This window comes from Giraffa tippelskirchi, chromosome X, assembly GCF_054371585.1.
Source record: "Giraffa tippelskirchi isolate mGirTip1 chromosome X, T2T-mGirTip1v1.2.pri, whole genome shotgun sequence".
In the NCBI taxonomy this organism is placed as follows: Eukaryota; Metazoa; Chordata; class Mammalia; order Artiodactyla; family Giraffidae; genus Giraffa; species Giraffa tippelskirchi.
This window is the reverse complement of record NC_137289.1, coordinates 33,230,559-33,256,302: the sequence shown is the minus strand read 5'-3', so window position 1 is coordinate 33,256,302 and position 25,744 is coordinate 33,230,559. Positions and strand designations below refer to the sequence as shown.

General features: G+C 44.0%; 1 protein-coding gene across 1 annotated transcript; it reads left to right on the top strand.

Annotated features, from left to right (window-relative positions):
* The first annotated feature begins 4,190 nt into the window (after positions 1-4,190).
* LOC145535510 (uncharacterized) lies at positions 4,191-24,571 on the top strand. The gene is made up of 4 exons (XM_081563958.1): positions 4,191-4,534; positions 4,699-5,203; positions 20,756-20,801; positions 24,023-24,571. The coding sequence occupies exons 1-4, from the start codon at positions 4,429-4,431 to the stop codon at positions 24,404-24,406; spliced, it is 1,041 nt and encodes a 346-aa protein (XP_081420084.1). The 5' UTR covers positions 4,191-4,428; the 3' UTR covers positions 24,407-24,571.
* Positions 24,572-25,744: the final 1,173 nt, after the last annotated feature.

The window sequence follows — 25,744 nt, the reverse complement described above, 5'->3', positions numbered from 1 at the left end:
GGGGGCTCTGGGTTCGATCCCTGGTCAGGGAACTAGATCCCACATACTGCAACTAAGAGTTCACGTGCTGCAACTAAAAATCCCGTGTGCTGCAACTAAGACCTGGCACAGCCAAATAAAACTAAATAAATACATATTAAAAAAATACGTACGCCAGAAAATTTTACTTTAAAAAATCTTTTAAAAAGGAAAAATATATCATTAAACAATTTACATTCAAGTTCAAGAAGGCCCATGATTTCCCTGATGGCCAACCATGGCCTCCAAGTCAGGAAGCTGTGTCCATCCTTGTGGCTGAGCGCAATAAATGCAGTGAGCTGAGCTGGGAGCCAAGTTAGAGACTCTCCCCCTCTCCTCCACATCCTAAGACCCTGATTTCATTATCACTGCCCCTGACCAAAACCACTACACTGATCCGTGTCCAGATGCTGGCATTCTGACTCCTTTCATAATTCTGACCTCAATCTACCTTTTAAACTTTATTTCTCACCCACGGTAGTGTTACCTTCAGGCTCTCCTTCTGACTCCCTCTCAAAGCCACACTTTCGGTCTTCCCTGGTGGCTCAGTGTAAAGAATCCGCCTGCCGATGCAGGAGACATGGGTTCAATCCCTGGTCTAGGAAGATCCCACATGCTTCGGAGCAACTAAACCCGTGCGCCACAAATATTGAGCTTGTGCTCTAGAACCCGGGAGCTGCAGCTACTGAACCCTACGTGCCACACCTGCTGAAGCCTGTTCGCCCTAGAGCCCGTGCTTCCCAACAAGAGAAGCCACCACAATGAGAAGTCCATGCACTGTAACTAGAGAAAAGCCCGTGCAGCACTGAAGACCCAGCACAGCCAATTTAAAAAAAAAGTCACCCTTTATCTGTACTCACCTGGCCACATCTGGCTGTGTTGGGGTTCCCTGAGACAAGCTTGCACTCATGCCTCCTGGGGCTGCTCGTGCTACCTTTTTTTTTTTTTTTAAGTGTAGTTGATTTACAACATCAAGCTCCCTGTTTTATTATTTTATTTTATTTTTCATGCTATCTGTTTTCCCTGGGATTCTCAGCACAACCTGCTCAGCATCTGCCAGTATCTGATCCATCCCATGGGGTACAAACAACACCCTTCCCACAAACACCAAACCCGCTTCTACCACGGGCTGCTAAGAATAGTCTTTTCAAAGGTGTGAATCTTGGCCCTACCTTTGGGCTGTGCAACCCTGGGAAAGTCACTGAACCTCTCAGAGCCTCCATTACCTTGGTTAGGAACTAAAGAGAATGATGGCCCCCTCCTCGGGCCAATAAGATCGATTAGTCAGGCCCGGGTGCACAGTGAGCTCCCATACGGTGTCACCAGCATGAACAAGCATGGCCATGTGGCATTCTTACCAACTCTCATATCCATTCAGGAGCAGGGGTGATACTCCATGTCCAGCATCTTCAGTCGTGGTGCAGGCCCCCAGTCAGTCCCGACCCCTTAACTCAGCATCAGCGGAAGTTATCTGAGCCCTCACCATGGACCTTTCTTGTATTCCTTCATGTAAATGTCACAACACTGTCCAGCAGCTACCATCATGATCCTCCCCCTACAAAGGTGGTATCTGAGGCACAGAGAGGTCAGTTAATTTACCTCTAGCCACACAGCAAGTTAGTGATGGTAGGGCTGGACACTCTGTCTCCAGAATTTTCAGCTTCTTTCTCTCACATGGACTGATCTCTCTCTCTCCAGACTGTGAGAACCCATGGCACAATAGCTGTGTCTGGAATCATGACATTCTCCACACTGCCTGAGGTAGGGCCTTGTAAACACAGCAGCCAACAAAGGATTACTGACTGAAGCATACATAGGGACAAAAAACATGGCAGCGACACGTTCTCAAGAAAACTCTCTGTCCTCATTGCCAACTGCCAGAGAATAACCATCATCTCTCTTCTCTCATGGACCTTTGTGAATAAATAAATAAACCATACAATTGACTAAAGTCAGAAGTGTAAGACAGGGACTTCCCTGGTGGTCCAGTGGCTAAGACTTTGTGTTCCCTATGTAGGGGGCCCGGGTTCAATCCCTGGTCAGGGAACTAGATCCCATATGCTGCAACTAAAGATCTTGCATACTGCAACTAAGGGTTTACATGCTGCAATGAAGACTGAAGATCCTATGTGCTGCAACTAAGACCTGGTGCAGCCAAAATAAATAATAAATAAATATTAAAAAAAAAAAAAGAAATGTAAGGCAGCATAGGATGGCTATTGGTAGCACTTTGTTTTTATCACCTCAGTTAATTCTCACAATAAACTGGTGAGGTAGTTACTATTGCTATCCTCGTTTCACAGATGTAGAGACCAAGATTAAGTGAGAATGAGTAACCTAACAATTTAGCTAGCTAGCAAGTGGTTAGCACAGCCAGGATTTATAGGCCAACAATCTGGCTCCAGGGCCCTTCACTCCCATCAATCTAATACATCAAACCATGATTCGTGGTTATTACTTGAGGCTCCATTCAGTATTTAAGGTTTTAAAAGTGTGAAGTTAAGTAAAATTTAAAGAAAAACACTATCATGACTGATGCCAAAGTAAGGCAACGTTTGTCAAGGGTCACATGGGTTACTACAGTTGGGAAAACACAAATTCACTGTGGAAATCTGAGCTGTAAAGGGACACACTTCCTGAGCTCTCATAGAATTCTTAGCTAGTCTAATGCAAATCATGATGAAAACTCTAATAGGTCTCTCATGAGATAACTAATATTAAGACAAAATTGTGCATAGGATATCCAGCCAAGAGAGGCAGAGGCTTGCTGAACTCAACCAGGGCCAACATGAGGAGGAAACGTCTTGGTTAAAATCAGGAAGAGGTATCAGATTGCCATCTCTTACCATCTTTTTGAAAAAGAATTGGTCACCAACCCCTTTTTTAGTTAATTTCTTAGCCACTCTCCAGAAACATGAAGCAAAAGGTATTATGCGTTAGGCACTGTAGGTGAGATGACCTGGTCCCATGATACATTCAGGAGCCCACAAAAATGATTTAGTTTCTGATCTCAAATGGGGTTGACAAAAACAGTTGTGTAAGAAAACACAAGATAAGTACATTGTCAAGTATAGGGCCCATTGTTAGGAGTTATTTTCAGTATTTAGGATATTAACAAGCCTTGGGGCATCCATAAAACACTTCTTCAAGGAAAAATCATAGAGCCTGCAATCTAGCCTGGCTCTCTTTTATTTGACAATGAATAAAATTTATTTATTCCTCAGAAAGGGCTCAGGAAGGTTTCTAGAAAACATGATGAGGCGAGATAAGGGGGTGGGGGAGGCAGCTGCAAGAAAGCAGGTAATTTAGCCACGTCCACAGGAGTCCACCCCAGGGTACATGTATACCTCTAGAGGATTTACAGCCAGAAGCAATAGGGGCTGTTTATAAAGATGTAGCACAATCCATAGTTGCAACAAAGGCAAAAACAAAAGGAAGGGGTGCTCTCTGTACCCCTTGAGTGTTCTAAACACTGTGCAGGTTTCCACACTTGATATTTGATGTGGATTCGTTACTAAAATAGGCTAAGGGCCTTTCTTAAGGGAGTGGGCTGGGGTTTTGTTTTGTTTTCATAGCGCACCTGAGCACCCCACCTGCTCAGAAAACACAGCCCTGAACTCCTGCTCCTGGAGACCGCTGGAGTATGGCAGACTCGGACTTCAGCCTCACTGCAAAAACTCAGAGCAAGCAAAGGCCTAGCTGGTCCACTTATACACGGGTTTTTTTCTGTAGACACACAGACGGCCCTCCATATCCGTGGGTTTCACATCTGCAGATGCGGAGGGCCCGCTATGGGACTCGAGCATCCGCAGATTTTGGTATCCTCGGCGGGTCCCAGAACCAATCCCTGGCGACACCAAGGGGTGAACATATTAGTTTGATTGCTTCTCCTTGCTTAGTACTGGCTGCTGGATATGGCGGGCTGAGCCAGGAGCTAGTCCCCAAACGTTTCTCCAAGATCTACGGAGCGAGGGTGAGGGCCCGTTCTTCCCATCCACAAATCAGGCACAGGCCCTCGGTCTGGGAAGACGCCGGACCAAGTGCGCAGTACTTGGTCAGCTAAGTTGCAACTTGGGGGCCTGAGTTCTGCTCTCACTCATGCTCCCTACCAGCGCCCCCTGTGGTGCGCACCTAGAATTGCCCCCCATACCTCCTCCTCCCTCCCTCCCCCTGCCGCCAGGACCACCAAGCTCCTGCCGCATGCGCACTTCAGCCGACCCAACCCCCAGCAGCCGACGATAAACCCCCGGAGGGCGTCTATCCGGACTCTAGTCCTGACCCGACGCCAGTGTAGCCCTAACGGTGCCGAATCGCGGGCCGCCGCTTCTAGCCCTGAGTCTAGAGCCGGGATCTCGGGAGACCCAGGACAGCCTCCGCTGAAGGCACAGCCTCCTGGACAGCGGTCGGAACATGAAGCCTCAGCCGCAGCGTGGCCACAATGCCCATAGCGACACCGACGCGGTCGTTGCGGGCTTCCTCAGGCTGGGGGTCAAGGAGAATCGGGAAGAAGTGCACGGTCAGTGGCAGGCTGGGCACTCGGTTCAGAGGATACCGGGAAACGAATTTCCCTAGGGAGGGGCGAGCAGGAGGATTCCTCCTCAGACGCGGCGGGTTCCCTCCTCTTCCTCAGCGGGCTCGCTCGACGGCCTGACCTTTGGCTTCGGGTTTCTTCTCTTGCAGAGGCTGAGCCCGCGAAGATCTCGCTTCCTGGAGAAGGGGGAGAGGAGACGAAGGCTCACTCCGAACCTGAGCAGAGCTCGCTTCCTGGAAAAGGCGGAGAGGAGGCGAAGGCTCAGTCCGAACCTGAGCACATCTCGCTTCCTGGAAAAGGCGGAGAGGAGGCGAAGGCTCAGTCCGAACCTGAGCAGGGAGCAGCCGCGGAGGGGAAAGAGGCGGGATACGAAGAAGGAGAAGAAAAGGAAGGCGGCAATGTGGGCGCGGGAGGTGCGGGCCCCCCAGAAGGGGAAAGCCGCTACGCCAAGGCTAAGCTAGAGGCTGAGGCGGGCGCTGGCGGCGGCGAGGGCGGAGAGAAGGGCGGGGAGGAGCAGCGCCGGGGAGCCGCCATCGAGTTTCGGAGGGGGGCAGGCAGGCGCCACCGAGTCTCCCGGCCCACCTTCACGCTGGAGCAGCTGCAGGAGCTGGAGAGAATTTTCCACCACACTCCGTATCTCAGCGTGGCCATGCGGTAAGCGGGCGGCTCCGGGGGCGCGGGCTGAGGCGAGCGGGTCCCTGTCCTCAGCTCTGGAGTTGAAAACCCCAGGGCCTGGGGCGAGGGCTCTGCCCGGTGGGAATCGAGTCAGTATTAAGGTGGGGAGTTTGAATAAGTCATGTCGGGAAACTGTCGGCCCATAGTTAACAAATGAGTCGGTGGAGGTATGGTGGAGCATGTGCGCGGTTGGATTCTACTTTGATTTAAAATATTGGTCATCAGTTATTCATGGATTATATTTGCGTTAATGTAAATACTACATTGAATGTGAAAATGAAAGTCTCTCAGTCGTGTCAGACTCTTTGAGACCCCACGGACTGTATAGTCCATGGAATTCTCCGGGCCAGAATACTGGAGTGGATAGCAGTTTGCTTCTCGAGGGGATCTTCCCAACCCAGGGATCGAACCCAGGTCTCCGGCATTGCAAGAGGAAGCTTTACCTGCTGAGCCCCAGGGAAGCCCAAATACTACGTTAGAACATCCTTTGTCTTAACTCCTGAATTTTTTGTTACCCTTAAATTTTGTGCCTGAGGTAGAATTGTCCCTAAAGCAAGCCACAGAGTGGAGAATGAATGGATTGCTGAGTATCTGTGAATGCAGATAAGATTTTAAAAGCTATCTTTTTCATTGCACTTATTGTGTTAAGCATTTGCCCTAAAGGGTTTTCTACAGATTGTCATTGAATCTTCACACCCCTATGTAAATGTGGCAGCTATTGTTTTTTATCCCCGCTTAATCTGTTAAAAAAACTGAAGCCCAGAGACGGGAAGAGACTTGCCCGAGATGTGAAAAGACTTGCCCAAGATCCACACAGCTGGAATGTGGCTGAAATTTGATCCTAGGATGCTGTTCAGTAGGCAAGGCCAGAGGTGATGGTGTGGTAATGGATAGAAGTGAACAGATTAAAGAGGTATTTAGCAGGTAAAATTGATAGCAATTCATGGTAATTTGGACATAGGAGTAAAAGGAAATGATTAAGAAAAATATCTGAATTTCTGATTTGCCCAACTGAATGGCTGGTGGAATACTCAATGAGCTAGGGAATATTGAAAGAGTGACAGAAGCTTGCAAGAGACAGAGGAGGACTGATTGGAGAGGCTGTAGGCAAACCGTTTCATGGAAACCTCCATGGTGGTAGGAGATGAGTTAATGAGAAAGGATGGTAAATAGCATCAACTTTGGCTCAGTATTTTCTGTTCAGTTTGATTACTCCAAGTTCAGTTGGCTTTTGCTGTGTGATTGGCTTTTGCTGATTCTAAGAATCAGCCCAATTTCTCCCTTTCTCAAGTGTCAAACTCAAGATGCCCCTTGATTTGGGTGTCCAGAACTGCCTATATCTCATTTATACCTTTTGACTGCCTTCACCCTGTTCCCCCACCTGACTCCCTCTGGTAACCGCCAATCTAATCTCTCTTTTTTTCAGTTTGATTACTTTTGAAGTGTAACTGACCTACAACAATATGTTAGTTCCTGTTATACAACATAGTGATTCATTATTTCTAAATTTATTTATTTATCTATTTTTTTACTTTACAATATTGTATTGGTTTTGCCATACATTGGCATGAATCCGCCATGGGTGTACCATTATTTCTATACATTTAAAAATGATCACCATAAGTCTGTCACCATAAAAGATATTATATAATTATTGACTATATTCCCCACACTGTACATTTCATAACAGTTATTGATTTTGTAACTGGAAGTTTTTACCTCTTAATCCCCTTCCCCTATTTCTCTCCTCCCCCCACCCCTCCTTTCAGACAACCACCTTTTTTTTTCTCTGTATCTATAATTTTGTCTCTGTTTAGCTACGTTTTTTCATTTGTTTCACATATTAGATTCCACATGCAAGTGAAATCATACAGTGTTTGTCTTTCTGCCTCTGATTTATTTCACTAAATATAGTACTCTCTAGGTCCATCCACATTGTTACAAATAGCAGAATTTCATTCATTTTTATGACTGAGAAGTATTCCATTGTATATATATATATATATATATATATATATATATATATATATATATATATCACATCTTCTTTATCCATTTATCTGTTACTGGGCACTTAGGTTGCTTTCATCTTTTGGCTATTGTAAATAATGCTGCTATGAACATTGAGGTGCAGATATCATTTTGAATTACTGTTTTCGTTTTCTTTGATATTTACCCAAGAGTGGAATCGCTGGATCGTATGGTAGTTCTAATTTGAGTTTTCCTGAGAAACCTCCATACTGTTTTCCATAGTGGCTGCACCAGTTTACATTCCCACAGTGTAGGATTCCCTTTTCTCCACATCCTTGCCAACATTTGTTATCCTTTTGATGATAGCCATTTGACAGGTATGAGGTGATCTCATTGTGGTTTTGATTTGCGTTTCTCTGACGATTAACAGTGTTGAGCATTTTTTTTTCATATGTCCGTTGGCCATCTGTGTATCTTCTTTGGCAAAATGTCTATTCAGGTCTTTGCCCATTTTTGCATTAGGTTCTTTGTTTTTTGATACTGAGTTGTATGAAGTGGCGTGAAAGTCACCCAGTTGTGTCCGACTCTGTGACCCCATGGACTCTACAGTCCATGGAATTCTCCAGGCCAGAATACTGGAGTGGGTAGCCTTTGCCTCCTCCAGGGGATCTTCCCAATCCAGGGCTCGAATCCAGGTCTTCTGCATTGCAGGCGGATTCTTTACCAGCTGAGCCACACAAGGGAAGCCTAAGAATACTGAAGTGGGTAGCTTATCCCTTTTCCAGCAGATCTTCCCGACCCAGGAATAGAACCAGGGTCTCCTGCATTGCAGGTGGATTCTTTACCAACTGAGCTATGAGGGAAGCCCGACCTGTTTTTATAAATATTGGATATTAACCCCTTGTCAGTAATATCCTTTGCAAAAATTTTCTCCCGTCCAGTAGGTTGTCCTTTTGCTTTGTATATGGTTTCCTTTGCTGTGCAGAAGCTTTTAAGTTTAATTAGGTCTCATTTGTTTGTTTTTGCTTTTATTTCTTTTGCCTTAGGAGACAGATCCCAAAAATTATCGCTGTGATTTATGTCAAAGAGTGTTCTGCCTATGTTTTCCTCTAGGAGTTTTATAGTATCTGGTCTTACCTTTAGGTCATTAATCCATTTTGAGTTTATTTTTTAATGTTCTGTGAGAAAATGTTCTAATTTCTTTTACACGCAGCTGTCCAGTATTCTTAGCACCACTTATTAAAGTGACTCTTTTCCTTATTGTATGTTCTTCCCTGCTTTGTCATAGAGTAATTGACGATAAGTACGACTGAAGCGACTTAGCAGCAGTAGCAGCAGCGCTTGGGTTTATTTCTGGACTCTCTAGTCTGTTCTAGTGTATGTGTTTTTTTAATGCCAGTACCGTACTGAGGTGTTTTTTGGGGTTTTTTTTGGCCGCACCCCATGGCATTCAGAATCTTCTCTGTCCAGGGATGGAACCCAAGCCCCCTGTAGTGAAAGGGCGGTGTCAGGTGTCTTAACCACTGGACTGCCAGGGAAGTGCATTGATGACTATAGCTTTGTGGTATAGTCTGAAGCCAGGGAGTGTGAGACCTCTAGCTTTGTTCTTTTTTCTCAAGATTACTTTGGCCATTTGGGGGTCTTTTGAGGGTTTCATATAAATTTCAGGGTTATTTCTTTTTTGGGTGAATTTATTGTAGGGTGAACAATGTCATATATTCCACTTTTTTGTAGGTTCTTTTTGTTTTTTAGTTAATTTTCATTGGAGTATAGTTGCTTTACAATGTTGTATTAGTTTCTGCAGTATAGCAAAATGAGTGAGCTATACATATACACAGCCCCTCTTTTTTTTGATTTCCTTCCCTGCCATGTATTTTGATAGGAATTGCATTAAATCTGTAGATTGCTTTGGGTTTTATGGACATTTTAGCGATATTAGTTCTTCCAGTCCAAGAACATAGATTATCTTTGCATTTCTTGGTATAATTTTTAAATGCCTTCAGCAGGGTTTGATGGTTTTCAGAGTATAGGTCTTTCACTTGGTGAAAGTGTATTGCGCTTCCTTTGGTGAAACCAAACCTCCTTGGTTACGATTATTCTTCGGTATTTTATTCTTTTTAATGCTATTTTAAATGGGATTGTTTTCTTGCTTTCTCTGATAGCTTATTATTAAGTGTATAGAAAAGCAACACATTTCTATATATTAATCTTGAATCCTGAAACTTTACTGAATTCATTTATTAGTTCTAATAGACTTTTGGTGGAGACTTGAAAGTTACCTTTTTTAAAAAATTGAAGAATAGTTGATATACAATATTATGTAAGTTTTAGGCGTACAACATAGTGATTCACAATTTTTTTTGATTTCAAAGTATTTATTTAGAATTGTGTTTTTTAATAAAAACAATAGTATCAGAATATCACAATAATATATTTATCTTTGTGAAGAAAATTTCTGCATTAAAAAAATGAACAGTTTTATATACAAGCCAGTTAAACTATCATTTCTGTTTTTATATTTACTGCTACATATTGGGCAGAATCAATATATAACCATACAACAGAGTTGATGATGTTGTCTAAAGATGCTTCTAGGGCAAAGATATGAAGACATAAAACTCTATATCAAGTTTAGATAATTGCAAAATAGAATTAGGAGCTTATTTTTATAATACCATTGGAAGATTATAGCCTACACAAAGGCAGCAGCAACTCTGATATGGAGGAGAGGACATATTTGAGAATTATTTAAGATTTAGGTGATAATATTGTACTGGATATTAATGGAAAGGCAAAAGAGATAATTTAGAGAAACTCTCAGAAATATGGTACTCACATAGCATGTGAAAATAACATTGATAACAAAGCCAGATATAATCAATGATTGTAACCAGATTATGATCATTGTAATCAGATATAATTTATATTACATAGTTGTCCTATGAATCTAGCACCATTATACTATATGTTATATCTTGTAATTTAATATCTCTTACAATTTCATGAAAGAGTTACTGTTTATTTTATTTTATTTTATTTTTTCAATTTTTTTCTTCCAGATATATTAGGATAAAATTGACATATATCACTGTACAGGTTTAAGGTACACAGCATAATGCTTTCACTTATATACATCATGAAATGATTACATGTTCACAATAAATGTAGTGAACATTCATCATCTCACATAGATATCAAAAAGTATTTTCTTCCTTGTAATGAGAACTCTTAGGATTTATTCTCTTAATTTTCATATACATCATAGGGGAGTATTAACTATAGTCATCATGTGTATACTACATCACTAGTACTTATTCTTCTTATAACCAAAAGCTTGTATCTTTTTTTTACCCAATTCAGCATAATTAAGATTTATACAATTTTCACACAACAGTTTTTTAAAGTTAGATAGATGCTATTGTCGCATGATTCCAACACTAAAAATATGAACGAGAACACACTGAACATCCTTATTCTCTTGTCCCTTCCTTTTCCCAGTAACTCATTTCTGCTCTCTCAGACAGCCATCTGGACTCATTTCTTTACATCCTTCTAGAAAAGGATGTCTCTCATCCTTTTTTTTCCGCAAACCTTTTTGCATCGTCACTCTCCTGAGGAGGCTTTGAAGACATTTCTTCCTGATTATTGGCTCCTCCTTTAATTTGAATACACAGGTATACTGTGTATCTGTTTTTGTACTCTACATATAACTGTGCTCCTTACATAAAAATATTCAGATTCCTCCCACACAAGAACCAATTTTTACCCCTTCAGTGGTGATATCACCCCCAACAAGAATGCATATTCCATAGCTGTTTCGTGCAAATACAAGTAAATACAAATGCATTTTATTTTCCTCCTTTCACACAGATGGTACCATACTACACACATACTAACCTGTGCTTTTTTTACTCAAAATATCTCATGGTAATATTTTTATAATATTTTATTAAAAATATCCCCATTGTTTTTAATGGGTGCATAGTATTTAATTTTATAAATTTAAACTAACTTACTAAGATAATTTAAACTTATTTAATTCCAGTGATGGATGTTCAGGTTATTTCCAATTTTTTCTGCTTTAAAAAAAAACATGTTACAATGATTAGGATTATACACATCGAATATTGGGATCTGTGGTAGATTAAAGATGTCACGATTTCTCTGACACAGCAAAAGAGACACAGACATAAAGAACAGACTCCTGGACTCCGTGGGAGAAGGCGAGGTCACAATTTTTAAAGGTTGTACTCCACTATAGTTCTTATGAAATATTGGCTATATTCCCTGGATTGTGCCATATATCCTTGTAGCTTATTTATTTTATAGATGGCAGTTTGTACTTATTAATCCACTACCCCTAACTTGTCCCTCTCTCCTGTCTCTCCTCACTGGTAACCACTAGTTTATTCTATGAGACTTGTTTCTTTTTTGTTATATTCAATAGTCTGTTTTCATTTTTAGATTTCACATATAAGTGATATCATACACTATTTGCCTTTCTCTGTCCTACTTATTTATTTCATTAAGCATAATACCCTCCCAGTCCATCTATGTTGTTGCAGATGGCAAAATTTCATTCTTTGTCACGTTGAGTAGTATTCTATTGTATGTCTATACCTTATCTTCTTAATCCGTTTCGAAGGCAATGGCAGCCCACTCCAGTACTGTTGCCTGGAAAATCCCATGGATGGAGGAGCCTGGCGGGCTGCCGCCGGCTGTGGGGTCGCTAAGAGTCGGACACGACTGAGCGACTTCACTTTCACTTTTCCCTTTCATGCACTGGAGAAGGAAATGGCAACCCACTCCAGTGTTCTTGCCTGGAGACTCCCAGGGATGGCGGAGCCTGGTGGGCTGCCGTCTATGGGGTCGCACAGAGTCAGACACGACTGAAGCGACTTAGCAGCAGCAGCAGCAGCATGATGATGGACACTTACGTTTCCTCCATATCTTGGCTGTTGTGAATAATGCTGCATGAACACGGGTGCGTGTAGCTTTCTGAGGTAGTGTTTTGTTTTGTTTCCAGATATATGCGCAGGATTGAAATTTCTGGGTCATGCGGTGGTTCTGGTTTTAATTTTGTGAGGAACCTCATACTGTTCCCCGCGGTGGCTGCACCGGTTTACACTCCCGCCAACAGTGCGCAAGCGCTCTCTTTCCCCGCGTGCTCTCCAACATGTGGTATTTGGAGTCTTCTTCTTGAGAGCCATTCTGACCTGTGTGAGGTGACATCTCATTGTAGTTTGGGTTTGCATTGCTCTCGTGATTACTGATGTCTGTTTCATTGAGGTGTAGTTGATTTCAAATATTCTATGAGTTTCAGATGTGCAACATACTGACTGAAAATGTTTATAGATTATCCTTCATTTGAAGTTATTATAAGATATTGGCTATATCCCTGCTGCTGTAAAATAAATACATCCTTTTTAATTTTCCAATTCAGTTTCATTACTAGTAATTGATCTGTTCAAATTTTCTATTTCTTCTTGCTTCAGCCTTGGGAGACTGTACATGTCTAGGAATTTGTTAATTTCTTCTAGGTTATCCATTTTATTGATGTCTAAATAATTGATCATAGTAGTCTCTTATGATCTTTTGTATTTCTGTGGTGTTGATTGTAACTTCTTTTTCATTTCTGATTTTATCGATTTGGACCCTCTTTTTTCTTGATGAGTCTGGCTAAACATTTATTAATTTTATTTACCTTTTCAAAGAATCAACTCTTATTTGCATTGCTATTTTATATATTTTAAAATCTATTTCATTTATTTCTTCTCTGATCTTTATGATTTCTCCCTTGTACTAACTTTGGGTTTTGCTGGTTCTCCTTTTTCTAGTTCCTTTAGGTGTGCGGTTAGGTTGCTTATGTGAGATTTTTCTTATTTCCTGAAGTAAGCTTGAATTACTACAAACCTCCCTCTGAAAACTGCTTTTAGTGTATCCCATAGACTTTGGATTATTGTGTTTTCATTTTCATTTGTTGCTGGATTTTTTCTTTATTTCATCTTTGATTTCTTCTATGACTTATTCATTGTTCGGTAGCATTTTGTTTAGCCTCCATGTGTTTGTGTTTTTTTTGAAGTTTTTTTCCTTGTAGTTGATTTCTAGTCTCACAGCACTGTAGTTGGAAAAGATGTTTGATACCATTTAAATTTTCGTAAATTTATTGAGACTTGTTTTGTGGAGAATGTTCCATGTACACTTGAGAACGCGTTCAGTTCAGTTCAGTTCAATTGCTCAGTCGTGTCTGACTCTTTGTGATCCCGTGGACTGCAGTATGCCAGGCCTCCCTGTCCAGCGCCAAAGCCCGGAGTTTACTCAAACTTATGTCCAATGAGTCAGCGATGCCATCCACCCATTTCATCCTCTTTCATCCCCTTCTCCTCCTGCCTTCAATCTTTCCCAGCAACAGGGTCTTTTCCAATGAGTCAGTTCTTCCCATCAGGTGGCCAAAGTATTGGAGTTTCAGCTTCAGCATCAGTCCTTCCAATGAACATTCAGGACCGATTTCCTTTAGGATGGACTGGTTGGATCTCCTTGCAGTCCAAGGGACTCTCAAGAGTCTTCTCCAGCACCACAGTTCAAAAGCATCAATTCTTCAGCGCTCAGCTTTCTTTATAGTCCAACTCTCACATCCATACGTGACTACTGGAAAAACCATAGCTTTGACTAGACGGACCTTTGTTGGCAAAGTAATGTCTCTGCTTTTTAATATGCTGTCTAGGTTGGTCATAAGTTTTCTTCCAAGGAGCAAGCATCTTTTAATTTCATGGCTGCAGTCACCATCTGCAGTGATTTTGGAGCCCCCAAAAATAAAGTCTGCCACCGTTTCCACTGTTTCCCCATCTATTTGCCATGAAGTGATGGGACCAGATGCCATGAACTCAGTTTTCTGAACGCTGAGCTTTAAGCCAACTTTTTCACTCTACTCTTTCACTTTCATCAGGAGGCTCTTTATTTCTTCTTCACTTTCTGCCATAAAGGTGGTGTCATCTGCATATCTGAGGTTATTGATATTTCTCCCAGCAATCTTGATTCCAGCGTGTGCTTCCTCCAGCCCAGCGTTTCTCATGATGTACTCTGCATATAAGTTAAATAAGCAGGGTGACAGTAAACAGCCTTGACTTACTCCTTTCCCGATTTGGAACCAGTCTGTTGTTCCATGTCCAGTTCTAACTGTTGCTTCCTGACGTGCATACAGATTTCTCAGGAAGCAGGTCAGGTGGTCTGGTATTCCCATCTTTTTAAGAATTTTCCAGAGTTGCTGTGGTCCACACAGTCAAAGGCTTTGGCATAGTCATTAAAGCAGAAATAGATGTTTTTCTGGACCTCTCTTGCTTTTTCGATGATACAACGGATGTTCGCTATTTGATCTCTGGTTCCTCTGCCTTTTCTGAATCCAGCTTGAACATCTGGAAGTTCATTGTTCACGTACTGTTGAAGCCTGGCTTGGAGAATTATGAGTATTACTTTCCTAGCGTGAGAGGGGAGTGCAATTGTGTGGTAGTTTGAGCATTCTTTGTCATTCCCTTTCGTTGGGATTGGAATAAAAACTGACCTTTTCCAGTCCTGTGGCCACTGCTGAGTTTTCCAAATTTACTGGCATATTGAGTGCAGCACTTTCACAGCATCATCTGTTAAGATTTGAAATAGCTCAACTGGAATTCCATCACCTCCCCTAGCTTTGTTTGTAGTGATGCTTCCTAAGGCCCATTTGACTTCGAATTCCGGGATGTCTGGCTGTAGGTGAGTGATCCACACCATCGTGGTTATCTGGGTCATGAAGAACTTTTTTGTATAGCTCTTCTGTGTAGTCTTGCCACCTCTTCTTAATATCTTCTGCTTCTGTTAGGTCCATACCATTTCTGTCCTTTATCGAGCCCATCTTTGCATGAAATGTTCCCTTGGTATCTCTAATTTTCTTTCTTTTTTTTTTTTCAAATACCCCAAATAGTTTTATTTTAAACATTTACCCATTTAAACTGTGCTAACTTCTGATACATAGACAATGGTATCTACTTAACTGTATATGCATACATGTATAAATATATACATAATTCCTACATATGGTAATATTTTGAGCTTCACCTATGAAATTAATTTCAATTGGGGTCAAATGTTTCATCTTTTGCAAGACACCTAATTTGTTCATGAAAATCTTGAATCCATCTGAGGTAAGGAAGAGAATCTCAGATAGGACTGGGGTATGGGATGGGGATGGTCAGACATGCCACTAGACCGTACAGGGTGCACTGCTGCAAATCAGAAAAAGAAGCCACATCATTTGGCCAGGCACCAATAAACTTGGCTTGGTGAATGGAGCAGGATTTCACTCCCAACCCCTGCCTCAGCCAGATGCCCTGCACTGGGTGCAGCCTACATGTAGGTGGCAGTCCTAGAGAGACAGCTCAGTGGTGGTGCAGGCAGATGGTGATCTGGCCACGCTGCACAGCTCCATTCCTTGATAGACTGATTGAATTTGTCTGAAGCAGTTTGGTTGGGTAGGGGGTCTCTTCTTCTCACCACTTCTGATGATTCAGCTGAAGAAGGAGATCACCCTGATGGAAAAAACGTCCATTTCTCAGGTTCAAGTTCGCAGACAGGTGTGCGGCCTCCAAGAGGGCTTTCATGGTTTACTTTCAGAAAATTGCTCAATGTTGATTCTTAAAAAAAGTATATGCTGTAGATCTGGTTATAGATGAGCTTGCTATTTCCCTACTGAGCTCAGGACTGGACTCCACAGTCCAGCAGATTCTTCTCAGTTATTCTGTCACCTCTTTCGGGAAAAACCTAGTTCCACTAGCAAATCCAGGCCCTCCCGCAGCCTGCTCTTCCTCACTTTCTCTCGGCGCCTCCGCTCGGGGTCGTGCGGAGGGGCTGCGTGAGGAGCGAGGAGCGGACGGAGAGCCACCGGGCGGCGCGCCCCGGTCCGGAGGGGGACGGGCCGGGGGGGACCAGAGCCGTGCACGGCCCCCACCTCACCCGACCCGGGCGGCGGGCCAGGCGGCGGGCCAGGCGGCGGCGCGGACACCCGCGCCCTGGAGGCTGGCTCCGAGGGCTCCGCCCGCCGCCGCGGCCCCTCCCCGCCGCAACCTAGAGGCCGCCGGGCTCTAATTTTCTTGAAGAGATCGCTAGTCTTTCCCATTCTGCTGTTTTCCTCTATTTCTTTGCATTCATTGCTGAGGATGTCTTTCTTATCTCTCCTTGCTATTCGCTGGAACTCTGCATTCAAATGGGTATATCTTTCCTTTTCTCTTTTGCCTTTCGCTTCTCTTCTCTTCATAGCTGTTTCTAAGGCCTCCTCAGACAGCCATTTTGCCTTTTTGCATTTCTTTTCCTTGGGGATGATCTTGATCCTTGCCTCTTGTACAATGTCATTGAACCTCTGTCCATAGTTCATCAGGTACTCTGTCTATCAGACCTAATCCCTTCAATCTATTTGTCACTTCCACTGTATAATCCTAAGGGATTTAATTTAGGTCATATCTGAATGGTGTAGTAGTTTTCCCTACTTTCTTCAATTTAAGTCTGAATTTGGCAATAAGGAGTTCATGATCTGAGCCACAGTCCGCTCCTGGTCTTGTTTTTGCGGACTGTATAGAGCTTCTCCATCTTTGGCTGCAAAGAATATAACCAATCTGATTTCGGTGTTGACCATCTGGTGATGTCCATGTGTAGAGTCTTCTCTTGTGTTGTTGGAAGAGGGTGTTTGCTATGACCAGTGCGTTCTCTTGGCAAAACTCTATTAGTCTTTGCCCTGCTTCATTCTGTACTCCAAGGCCAAATTTGCCTGTTACTCCAGATATCTCTTGACTTTCTACTCTTGCATTGCAGTCCCCTATAATGAAAAGGACATCTTTTGGGGGGTGTTAGTTCTAGAAGGTCTTATAGGTCTTCATAGAACCGTTCAACTTCAGCTTCTTCAGCGTTACTGGTCGGGGCGTAGACTTGGATTACTGTGATGGTGAATGGTTTGCCTTGGAAATGAACAGAGATCATTCTGTCGGTTTTGAGATTGCATCCAAGTACTTCATTTTGGACTCCTTTGTTGACTATGATGGCCACTCCATTTCTTCTAAGGGATTCCTGCCCACAGTAGTATATATAATGGCCATCCAAGCTAAATTCACCCATTCCAGTCCACCTTAGTTCACTGATTCCTAAAATGTCGACATTCCTAAAATGTGAACGTGTATTCTGCTGCTTTTGGATGGGATGCTCTATGAGTCCATTAAGTCTAATATGTCACTTGAGGTCAGTGTTTCCTTATGGATTTTCTGTTGGATGATCTGTCCGTTGATGTAAGTGGGGTGGCAAAGTCCTGAATGTGATGCTTACTGTCAGTTTCTCCTTTATGTTTGTTTGTATGTACTGTATGTATTTTAGGTGCTCTTATGTTGGCTGCCTATATATTTACAGTTGTTACATCTTCTTGAGCTGATTGCATGTTCATTATGTAGTCTTTCTTTGTCTCTTGTAATGGTCTCTGTTTGAAAGACAAGTTTATCTGATACAAGTGTTGCTACCCCAGCTTTCTTTTGATTGACATTTGCATGAATACCTTTTTCCATCCTCTCTCTTTTTGTCTGAGTCTTTAGATCTGAAGGGAGACTCCTGTAGGCAGCATGTACGTGGGTTTTGTTTCTGTGTCCAGTCAGCCACTCTGTGTCTTTTAATTGAAGCGTTTATTCCATTTATATTTAAAGTAATTATTGGTAAGTATATATTTACTGCCATTTTGTTAATTCTTTTCTTTTTGTTCTTTTCTTCTTCTTTGCGCTCTTCCTTTGTGATTTGACGGCTTTCTTTAGTGTTATGTTTGGATTGCTTTCTCTTTTGTTGTATGTGTGTCCATTATAGATTTTTGGTTTGTGGCTACCATGAGGTTTATATAGATAGTGTTTTTGGTTATACTTACGTATACATGTTGTGTATATGTATTCTTTTTCAGATTCTTTTCCTTTACAGTTTATCATAAGATAGTGAATAACCTTCCCTGTGCTATACAGTAAATCCTTGTTGTTTATCTATTTTATATATGGTAGTGTGCATCTGTTAATCTCATACTCCCAATTCATTCCCCCTCCTCGGTTACCAGAAATATGTTTTCTACGTCTGTGAATCTGTTTCTGTTTGTAAAAAAGTTCATGTGTACTGTTTTTTTTGAATTCTGCATGTAAGTGATATCTTACGGTGTTTGTCTTTGTTGGAATTAATTCACTTAGCCTAATACTATCCAGGTCCATCCACATGGTTACAAAAGGCAGAATTTCATTCTTTTTATGGCTGAGTAATATTCCATTGCATATACATACCACATCTTTATCCATTCATCTGTTGATGAACACTTAGGGTGCTTCCATGTTTTAGCTGTTGTCAACAGTGCCACTATGAACATCGGTGTGTGTGTATCTTTTCTAATTAGAGTTTTTCTCTTTTCTAGATATATGCCCAGATGTGGGATGAGCAGTGTTGAGAATCTTTTCACGTGCCTGATGGCCATCTATATGTCTTCTTTGAAGAAATGTCTGGGCGGGCTTAATTTCCAAAATACAGAAATAGCTCATACAACTTAATAAAAACAACAACAAAAACCCAACCCAATCAAAAAATGGGCAGAAGACCAAAGGAGAGATTTCTCCAAAGAAGACGCGTGTGTGTGTGTGTGCGTGTGTGTGTGTGTGTGCGGGCACACGCATGCGCAGTTGTGTCCAACTCTTTGTGACCCCATGGATTCTTGGCTTGGAAATTCCATGGACAGAGAAGCCTGACAGGCTCCAGTCCCACACATTCACAATGAGTTGGACACAATAGAGCACATGTGTGCACACACACACATACATGTCTTCTTTGGAGAAATGTCTATTTAGTCTTCTCATTTTTTGATTGGGTTGTTTTTTGTTGCTGTTATTGAGTTGTATGAAGTGTTTGAAAGTTAAGCTCATGTCGATTGCATCATTCACAAATATTTTCTACTATTTCGTAAACCCTATGGACTTTCGTTTTCTTTATGGCTTCCTTTGCTGTGTAAAAGCTTATAACTTTACTTTTTACTCTTTTCTTATTTGTATTAATAGCCTTTTTCTTTTTTGCTTAGAGAAGTTCCTTTAACATTTCTTTTAAAGCATGTTTTGTGGTGTCGAACACTTTGCTTTTGCTTGTCTCTAAAAGTCTTTATCTCTTCTTGAACTCTGAATGATAGCTTTTCCAGGTAGAGTATTCTTTGTTGTAGATTTTTTCCTTTGATCACATTAAATATACTGTGTCACTTCCTCCGGTCGTCAGAGAGAGCTATATGCTCCAGGGGTGCTTTCTGTATGGGCTGCATGAGCCCTTCTGTTGTGGTGGGCTGACTACCATGGGTGGACCCCAGGTCTGTTGGTTACCAGGCGTTGCCTAGTGCAGAGGCTGCTGGCCCCACTGGTGTTTGGGGCTGGGTCCTGGGACCTCTGGCGGGCAAGTCTGGTTCTTGGGTGACTGGGGACTCAGGAGGTCCTATGGCAACTGACTTGTTGGTGAGTGAGGCTGTGTCCCTGCCTGGCTAGCTGCTTGGTTTGGGGTGTGTCGGGATTAGTGCCAATAGACTGGTGGGAGGGCTGGGTCACAGTACTAATAGTCTAGAGGGAAGATTTCAAAATGGCCCTTGCCAGCAGCAGAGTCCTCACGGTCCAACGAGCACCTTAAACTGGCTGCTGCCAGCGTCTTTGTCCCCAGGGTGAGCGGTAGTTGTTTCCTGCCTCTTCAGGAGATTCTCCGGATCCACAGGCAGGTCTGACCGAGGCTCCTTTCAAATCACTGCTTCTGCCCTGGGTCCTGGAGCATGTGAGATTTTGGGTTCATCCTTTCCGAGTGGAGTCTCAATTTCTCACAGCCCCCGGGTCTCCTGAAAGGAAGCCCTGCTGGCCTTCAAAGCCAAATGTTCCGAGAGCTTATCTTCCCGGCTCAGGACCCCAGGCTAGGAAATCTAGTGTGCTCAGACCCCTTGCTTCTTGTGGTAAATCTCTTCAATTATAATTATCTTCCTGTATATGGGTTGCCTGGTGGCTCAGATGGTTAAGAGTCCCCCTGCAATGCGGGAGACCTGGGTTCGACTCCTGGGTTGGGAAGATCCCCTGGAAGAGGGCTTGGCAATCCACTCCAGTTTTCTTGCCTGGAGAATCCCCATGGCAGAGGAGCCTGGTGGGCTACAGTCCATGGCATCGCAAAGAGTGGGACACCGGTGAGCGACTAAGCACTGCACATATGGGTTTCCGACCTGTGGGTGTGAGTCTTGACTATACCCCTTCTCCACCCTTCCTGTCCATCTTATCGTGTTTCCTTCTTTATAGCTGTAGTTGTGGAAGATCTTGTCTGCTCACCTTTCAGGTCATTCTCATCAAGAGCTTCTCTGTATATAGTTGTAATTTTGGTGTGCCCAAGGGAGGAAGTGAGCTCAGAGTTTTCCTATGCTGTTATCTTGGCTACTCTGAATAAATATTTTAAATAGTGAGAAATGTACAACATACATTTCATTTCATGCATAATGTCAAATGCTGAATGTTTGTAATTATTCCCCCTCAGACAGGACCTTGCAAGACGCATGGGAGTGACTGAAGATAGAATGCAGGTGAATAAACTGGGAAAAAGCACTTTTGCGTAACAGCTCTTCTAAAACCCACTTCAGGAACTGGATACCTTGTCCTGGACATTCTCACGTTGGTTTGTTTTTGTAGCCTTCACTATGTTTGGGAAGTAAGATTGGAACTTCTGGGGCTTTGGGAACTTCAGTAAAGTAAACTCCTTCTAACACTGATATCCTTTAGGGGCAATTCTCTGTGGACTCATGTTGGGACTGAGTCTGACTTAGGAATTATTCAAATTAATGCACCAAATAGCTGGGTTATAAGGGGGTCCACCCCTTGAGTGGCAACTCACTCCAGTATTCTTGCCCGGAGAATCCCCATGGACAGAGGAGCCTGGTGGGCTACAGTCCACGAGGTCACAAAGAGTTGGACACGACTGAGTGACTCAGCACACAAAGGGGGTCCAAGTATACTAAATTATCTAAAATACGTAAGCCAGGCATCAGCTCTTTCTGCAAGGAGTGAATTTTCAAGTATTCAGGCATTTGGGTAAGGGAATAATTCACCTCAGGACGCAACATATGAGCAACAAATGTACGTTTAGTTTAGCTGAGACTGATGGGGAGGGGGATAATTTACAATTCCAAGTGCCCGATCCTCCTGCTGTTGTTTTTGTGTGTTTGGTAGAGCAACGCAGGAGACACAAGAGACGGGGGTTCCATCCCTGTTTTAGGAAGACCTCCTGGAGAAGGAAATGGCAACCTGCTTTAGTATTCTTGCCTGGAAAATACCATGGACAGAGGAGCCTGGCAGGCTCTCTGGGGTCGCAAAGAGGCAGACACAACTGAGCAGACACATACTCACACTCACTCAGAGCAGTGTAGAGTTTCAGCTGTAAATTTTAATTTTCTGAAATTGTTTGATGTGCAGTCTGAAAACTTTGCTAACATAGTCGGTTGTGCATTATGATGGAGATGGAGGAAAGATGTGCAACCCTTAGGAATTTGTCTAAAATATATCTTAAAATAAGTTGAATAAATTTCCACTGACCTAGAAAGGTGAGTTTGAGAAAATTGGACACTATCAATATATTTATTGGAGATACTGCATATATGCAACATTATGAAACTGCCAGATGTATCAGTGAATATTATTTTGAGCAATTTCTAATGGCTAAGGATTTTTTTCTGCCCTTTTCGTACTATTTTCAGGGATTGGTTTTGAAGAATCTCTCTCTGATGGCCCATGGTCCATGGCTCCAAGCCAGTAGCTTCCTTGTGTTAATTCGAAGTACTTGCCCATTTACTTAGATGGTAACGACTACTCGGTACCTCAAGGCACAGAAACTGAATAGTTGTTTTTAGAACAGAGTAAGTTGTATCAAGGGAATATTTTTTTAAAGTAGAAAATTAAGGAAGGAAGGAAGAAAAATCAGGAAGGTATTATTATTCACTTTGCTGCAGAGCCCTTGTGTGAGGGTGGTGATGGATGCGGGCTGCAGACCTGGTTGGGGTGGGGAGGTCTGGAAAGCAAGGCTGGGAGCCTAAGGCCAGGGACTAGGATCACAGTCAGGTCTGGCCAGGGCTTGGGAGGCCCGGGCCTCTGCTCTTTCATGCAGGCAAAGCAAGCTCACTGGGAAAGAAAACCTGAAGTTTTGGTGACATGCTTCTCCTGGGTTTACATAGTGGTCTCTTAGTGGAGCTCTGAAGGGAAAAGGACCCACAGGAAACAACTAAGGGAAAAGAGAGAATGTTCCCACCTATTTCCAAATTCTATGGCACGAATTTCCCAAAGAAATATTTAATAGACATCTCCCCTTGTTTTCACACACAGCAAGAGTTACTCTATGAAAGCAGTACTGGGAATATGGAAGTAGTAGCCGCCAGAACTTCAGTTAGCCAGTTTTGCATTTTGCTTATCTTTATGCAGATTTGATCCCTGGTACACTCTTATCTCCCCCTTCAAAAGGAGCTCTATTAATCTGGCTCCTTAAGACTACATATTCATGCATCAGAAGAGCCCAGATACTAAGGATGGGAGAGGAAAAATGAGGCGGTAGAGAGCAGGAGGCCCTTGGTTTCATGTAAAATTTGCGGTGTGAAAACATGCAAAACTATTAAATATGATGTAATTCCAATAAGTGGGATGCTGAGGGAGCAGTGGCACCCACAGCACAGGTTTTTCTTTCAGTTGTTAAGAGTTGGCTCATATTTCAGAAGGAGCCATTTTGTGAATCCTGACCCGGGTGGTTGTCGATTATCTTCCTAATATGCAGGTTGCACCCTCTTGCCTTAAGCATGAGGGGACGATGGGGCCCTGCTGGTTGAGTGGCAGTGCCTAGAGAGCAGGGCCATGCTGGGAACCAGAGACTCTGGTCCAAGGCCTTGCAGCCACACCCAGAGCAGAGGGAGCTGACTGGGTCCTGAGCGCAGGCAGGTTTGGAGGTTGGGACGGGCTGGAGAGTGCAGAACTGAGAAAGACAACAGTGGTTGCCTCCTCCCCCCGCCCCCATCTCTTGGCTGGCCAAGATTTAAGAATGTCGGTCAATTTGGGCGAAGTTTGTTCCATGGACAGAGGAGGCTGGCAGGCTGCAGTCCATGGGGTCGCCCAGAGTCGGACAGGACTGAAGCCACTAAGCAGCAGCAGCAGCAGCAGCAGTCTAAACCTCTCTGATCTGCAGTCTAGTACTAAGGCGGTGTCCAGGGCTTCAGCTCCACTGGTGTCAGCAGACGAGCCACAGAGTGCCTGGGCCCCCACGACCAAACCTCCCTGGCAACACCAGCTCTGTCTCTATGACCATCGCATCGGTCCCCGAGGACAGCTTTTATTTACAAATCCAGCCCGCGCCTATTGATTATTTACTGTGCACCAAAGATGGGTCATTCAAAATGGGTCCCGTTCCTCTCAGTATGATTTTAAAAGGCACCCACTTTATCCTGTGCTCAACTTCCCCCATCACGAAGGCGCACCTGCCTAGTGAGTGGGGTTAGGGGCAGGAATAGTAATAGGTGGGGGGACAGACGAGGCCATAAGCCAGTCCAGAGCCAGGCACATCGTCGGTGCTCACTTGCTGGGGGTGGGGTGGGGGACTGATGGCAGGGCCTTTAAGTAAATGTCCTAAAAACTTTTAACCAGAAGGAAATAGCTTCTTCTCCTGGTGCAGTTTCCCATCTTCAAGGCACCGAGAGTTCCCTGCTCCGTTTTTTCCTGTCTGACATTAACTGCTCCATGTACTAATGCAGCCCCTTTTTTCCTCTGATTGGAGGTGTGGTTTAAGCCTAGAAGGGCCAAGTGGAGGAAATGCCAGAGAGCACTGAGGTTCAGAGATGTGTCCCCTCTCCTCCCGGCCCACCCTGTGGTCAGCAACTGGGGTGGACCCTGCATCACCATCCTCATTCAGGAGCCGAATTGGGTCTGGGTCCTTCTGGAGCTGATGCCCCTGGAGCCGATGCCCCTGATGCTGATTCCCCTGGAGCTGACGAAAAAGCTGCGGTTGTTGCCATGCCGCTCGTCCCCCTCTGTTTCTGCCTCCTCTGCCCTGGGTTCTTCTACCCTTCATTCACTCTGTCTGTGCTCACGTGGCCTGGCCTGGTCCCCTACCACCGATGGCCTTTCTGGAGCCCTGGTTCCTCTTGAACGGTCTCCGTGACAGCTTTTTCCAAAGTGCCCTTGAGCTAGATTGAAGTTCTGATACCTCACCAACAAGCACACTTCCCCCAGTGCCTGCCAGTGTGTTAAATACAAGTGGCAAGACATTGTCCCACTATTTTAGGGCACGTTTTCTGTATTTTCAATAAAGTTGTGAATTCTCTGCATATTTGTTCTGTGTGTCACATGGGTTAGTGCATCTGATGGAAACTGCTGAGCCACAGTCACCATCAGTAGGCCACGCACATCTCCGACGTTTCCCAGGTGCTCAGGAGGAGTGTACACAGACGCATCCGTTCTCTTCCACCCTCATCTCCAACACCCATCCTCCCCCCTCTCTGCCCCACTGGGACCACCGAGATGTGCAAGACGGGTGGCGTGAGTCTCCAAGGGAGGAGAGTGTGTTCCCAGGCAGGCCTGAGCCACATTCATGGTGATGAGGTCAGAGGCAAGGACCCCAAGGGCCACTTCTACAGGGGCAGCTCATAGGGCTTTATGGAGAAGAGGGAGCTGGGTGTTAACCTGATTCTCTCATAGTTCTGTTCCCCGCTTTCCCTTTTGTGGAGGGTATGTGGGGTTGGGGGCGGCGCAGATAGAAACCACTCTAGTGGGAGGGGGAGTTCCTGGCTCTGTAGAGGAAATGCAAGAGACTCTGTCTAGGCCAGTGTAAGACTCTTCCCTCTCCCTCCCCTCTCCCAGAGGTGGAAACCATAGCCCTCCCTCCCCAGCTCAGAGCTGATCATGTGGCCTTCAGATATATCCTGTCACCTTCAACATCCTGGAGAGAACCTGGGTTCCAGCTAATTTACTACTGCAAAGAAGGCTCTTGGTTGAGTGCTGCCTGAAGCCAGGAGGAGTGGTCCCTGAGCACTGATGCAGGATAATCACATTATTTAAAAGAAGCAGGAAGACCTTGCCTTTCTTCTTCAAATGGAATTCCCAGGTAGAAACCACCCAGGAAAGGGTTTGTGAGGAGAAGGAGAAGGCCCTCAGCCAAGTTCCCCTTGTAGCTGGGGGTTGGGGTGGAGGAGGGGGTCATTTGCTGGCAGAGGAAGAGAGTCTTCTCCAGTTGCCTATCCCAGAGGAAGGAGGGACTGACTGAAGAATGGGGAGGGGGAGCATCCAGGCACAGAACCTTATGGAACTGGCTCTCCCCAGCCCTTGGCCATGCCACTGTGCCCAAAGAAAACCGCAGTAAACTCTGGATTTAAAAATACCAGCATTGGGACTTCTCTGGTGGTTCAGTGGCTGGGACTCTGCACTCCCAATGCTGGGGGCCCGGGTTGGAACCCTGGTCAAGGAGCTGGATGCCACACACAGCAGCTAAGAGTTCACATGC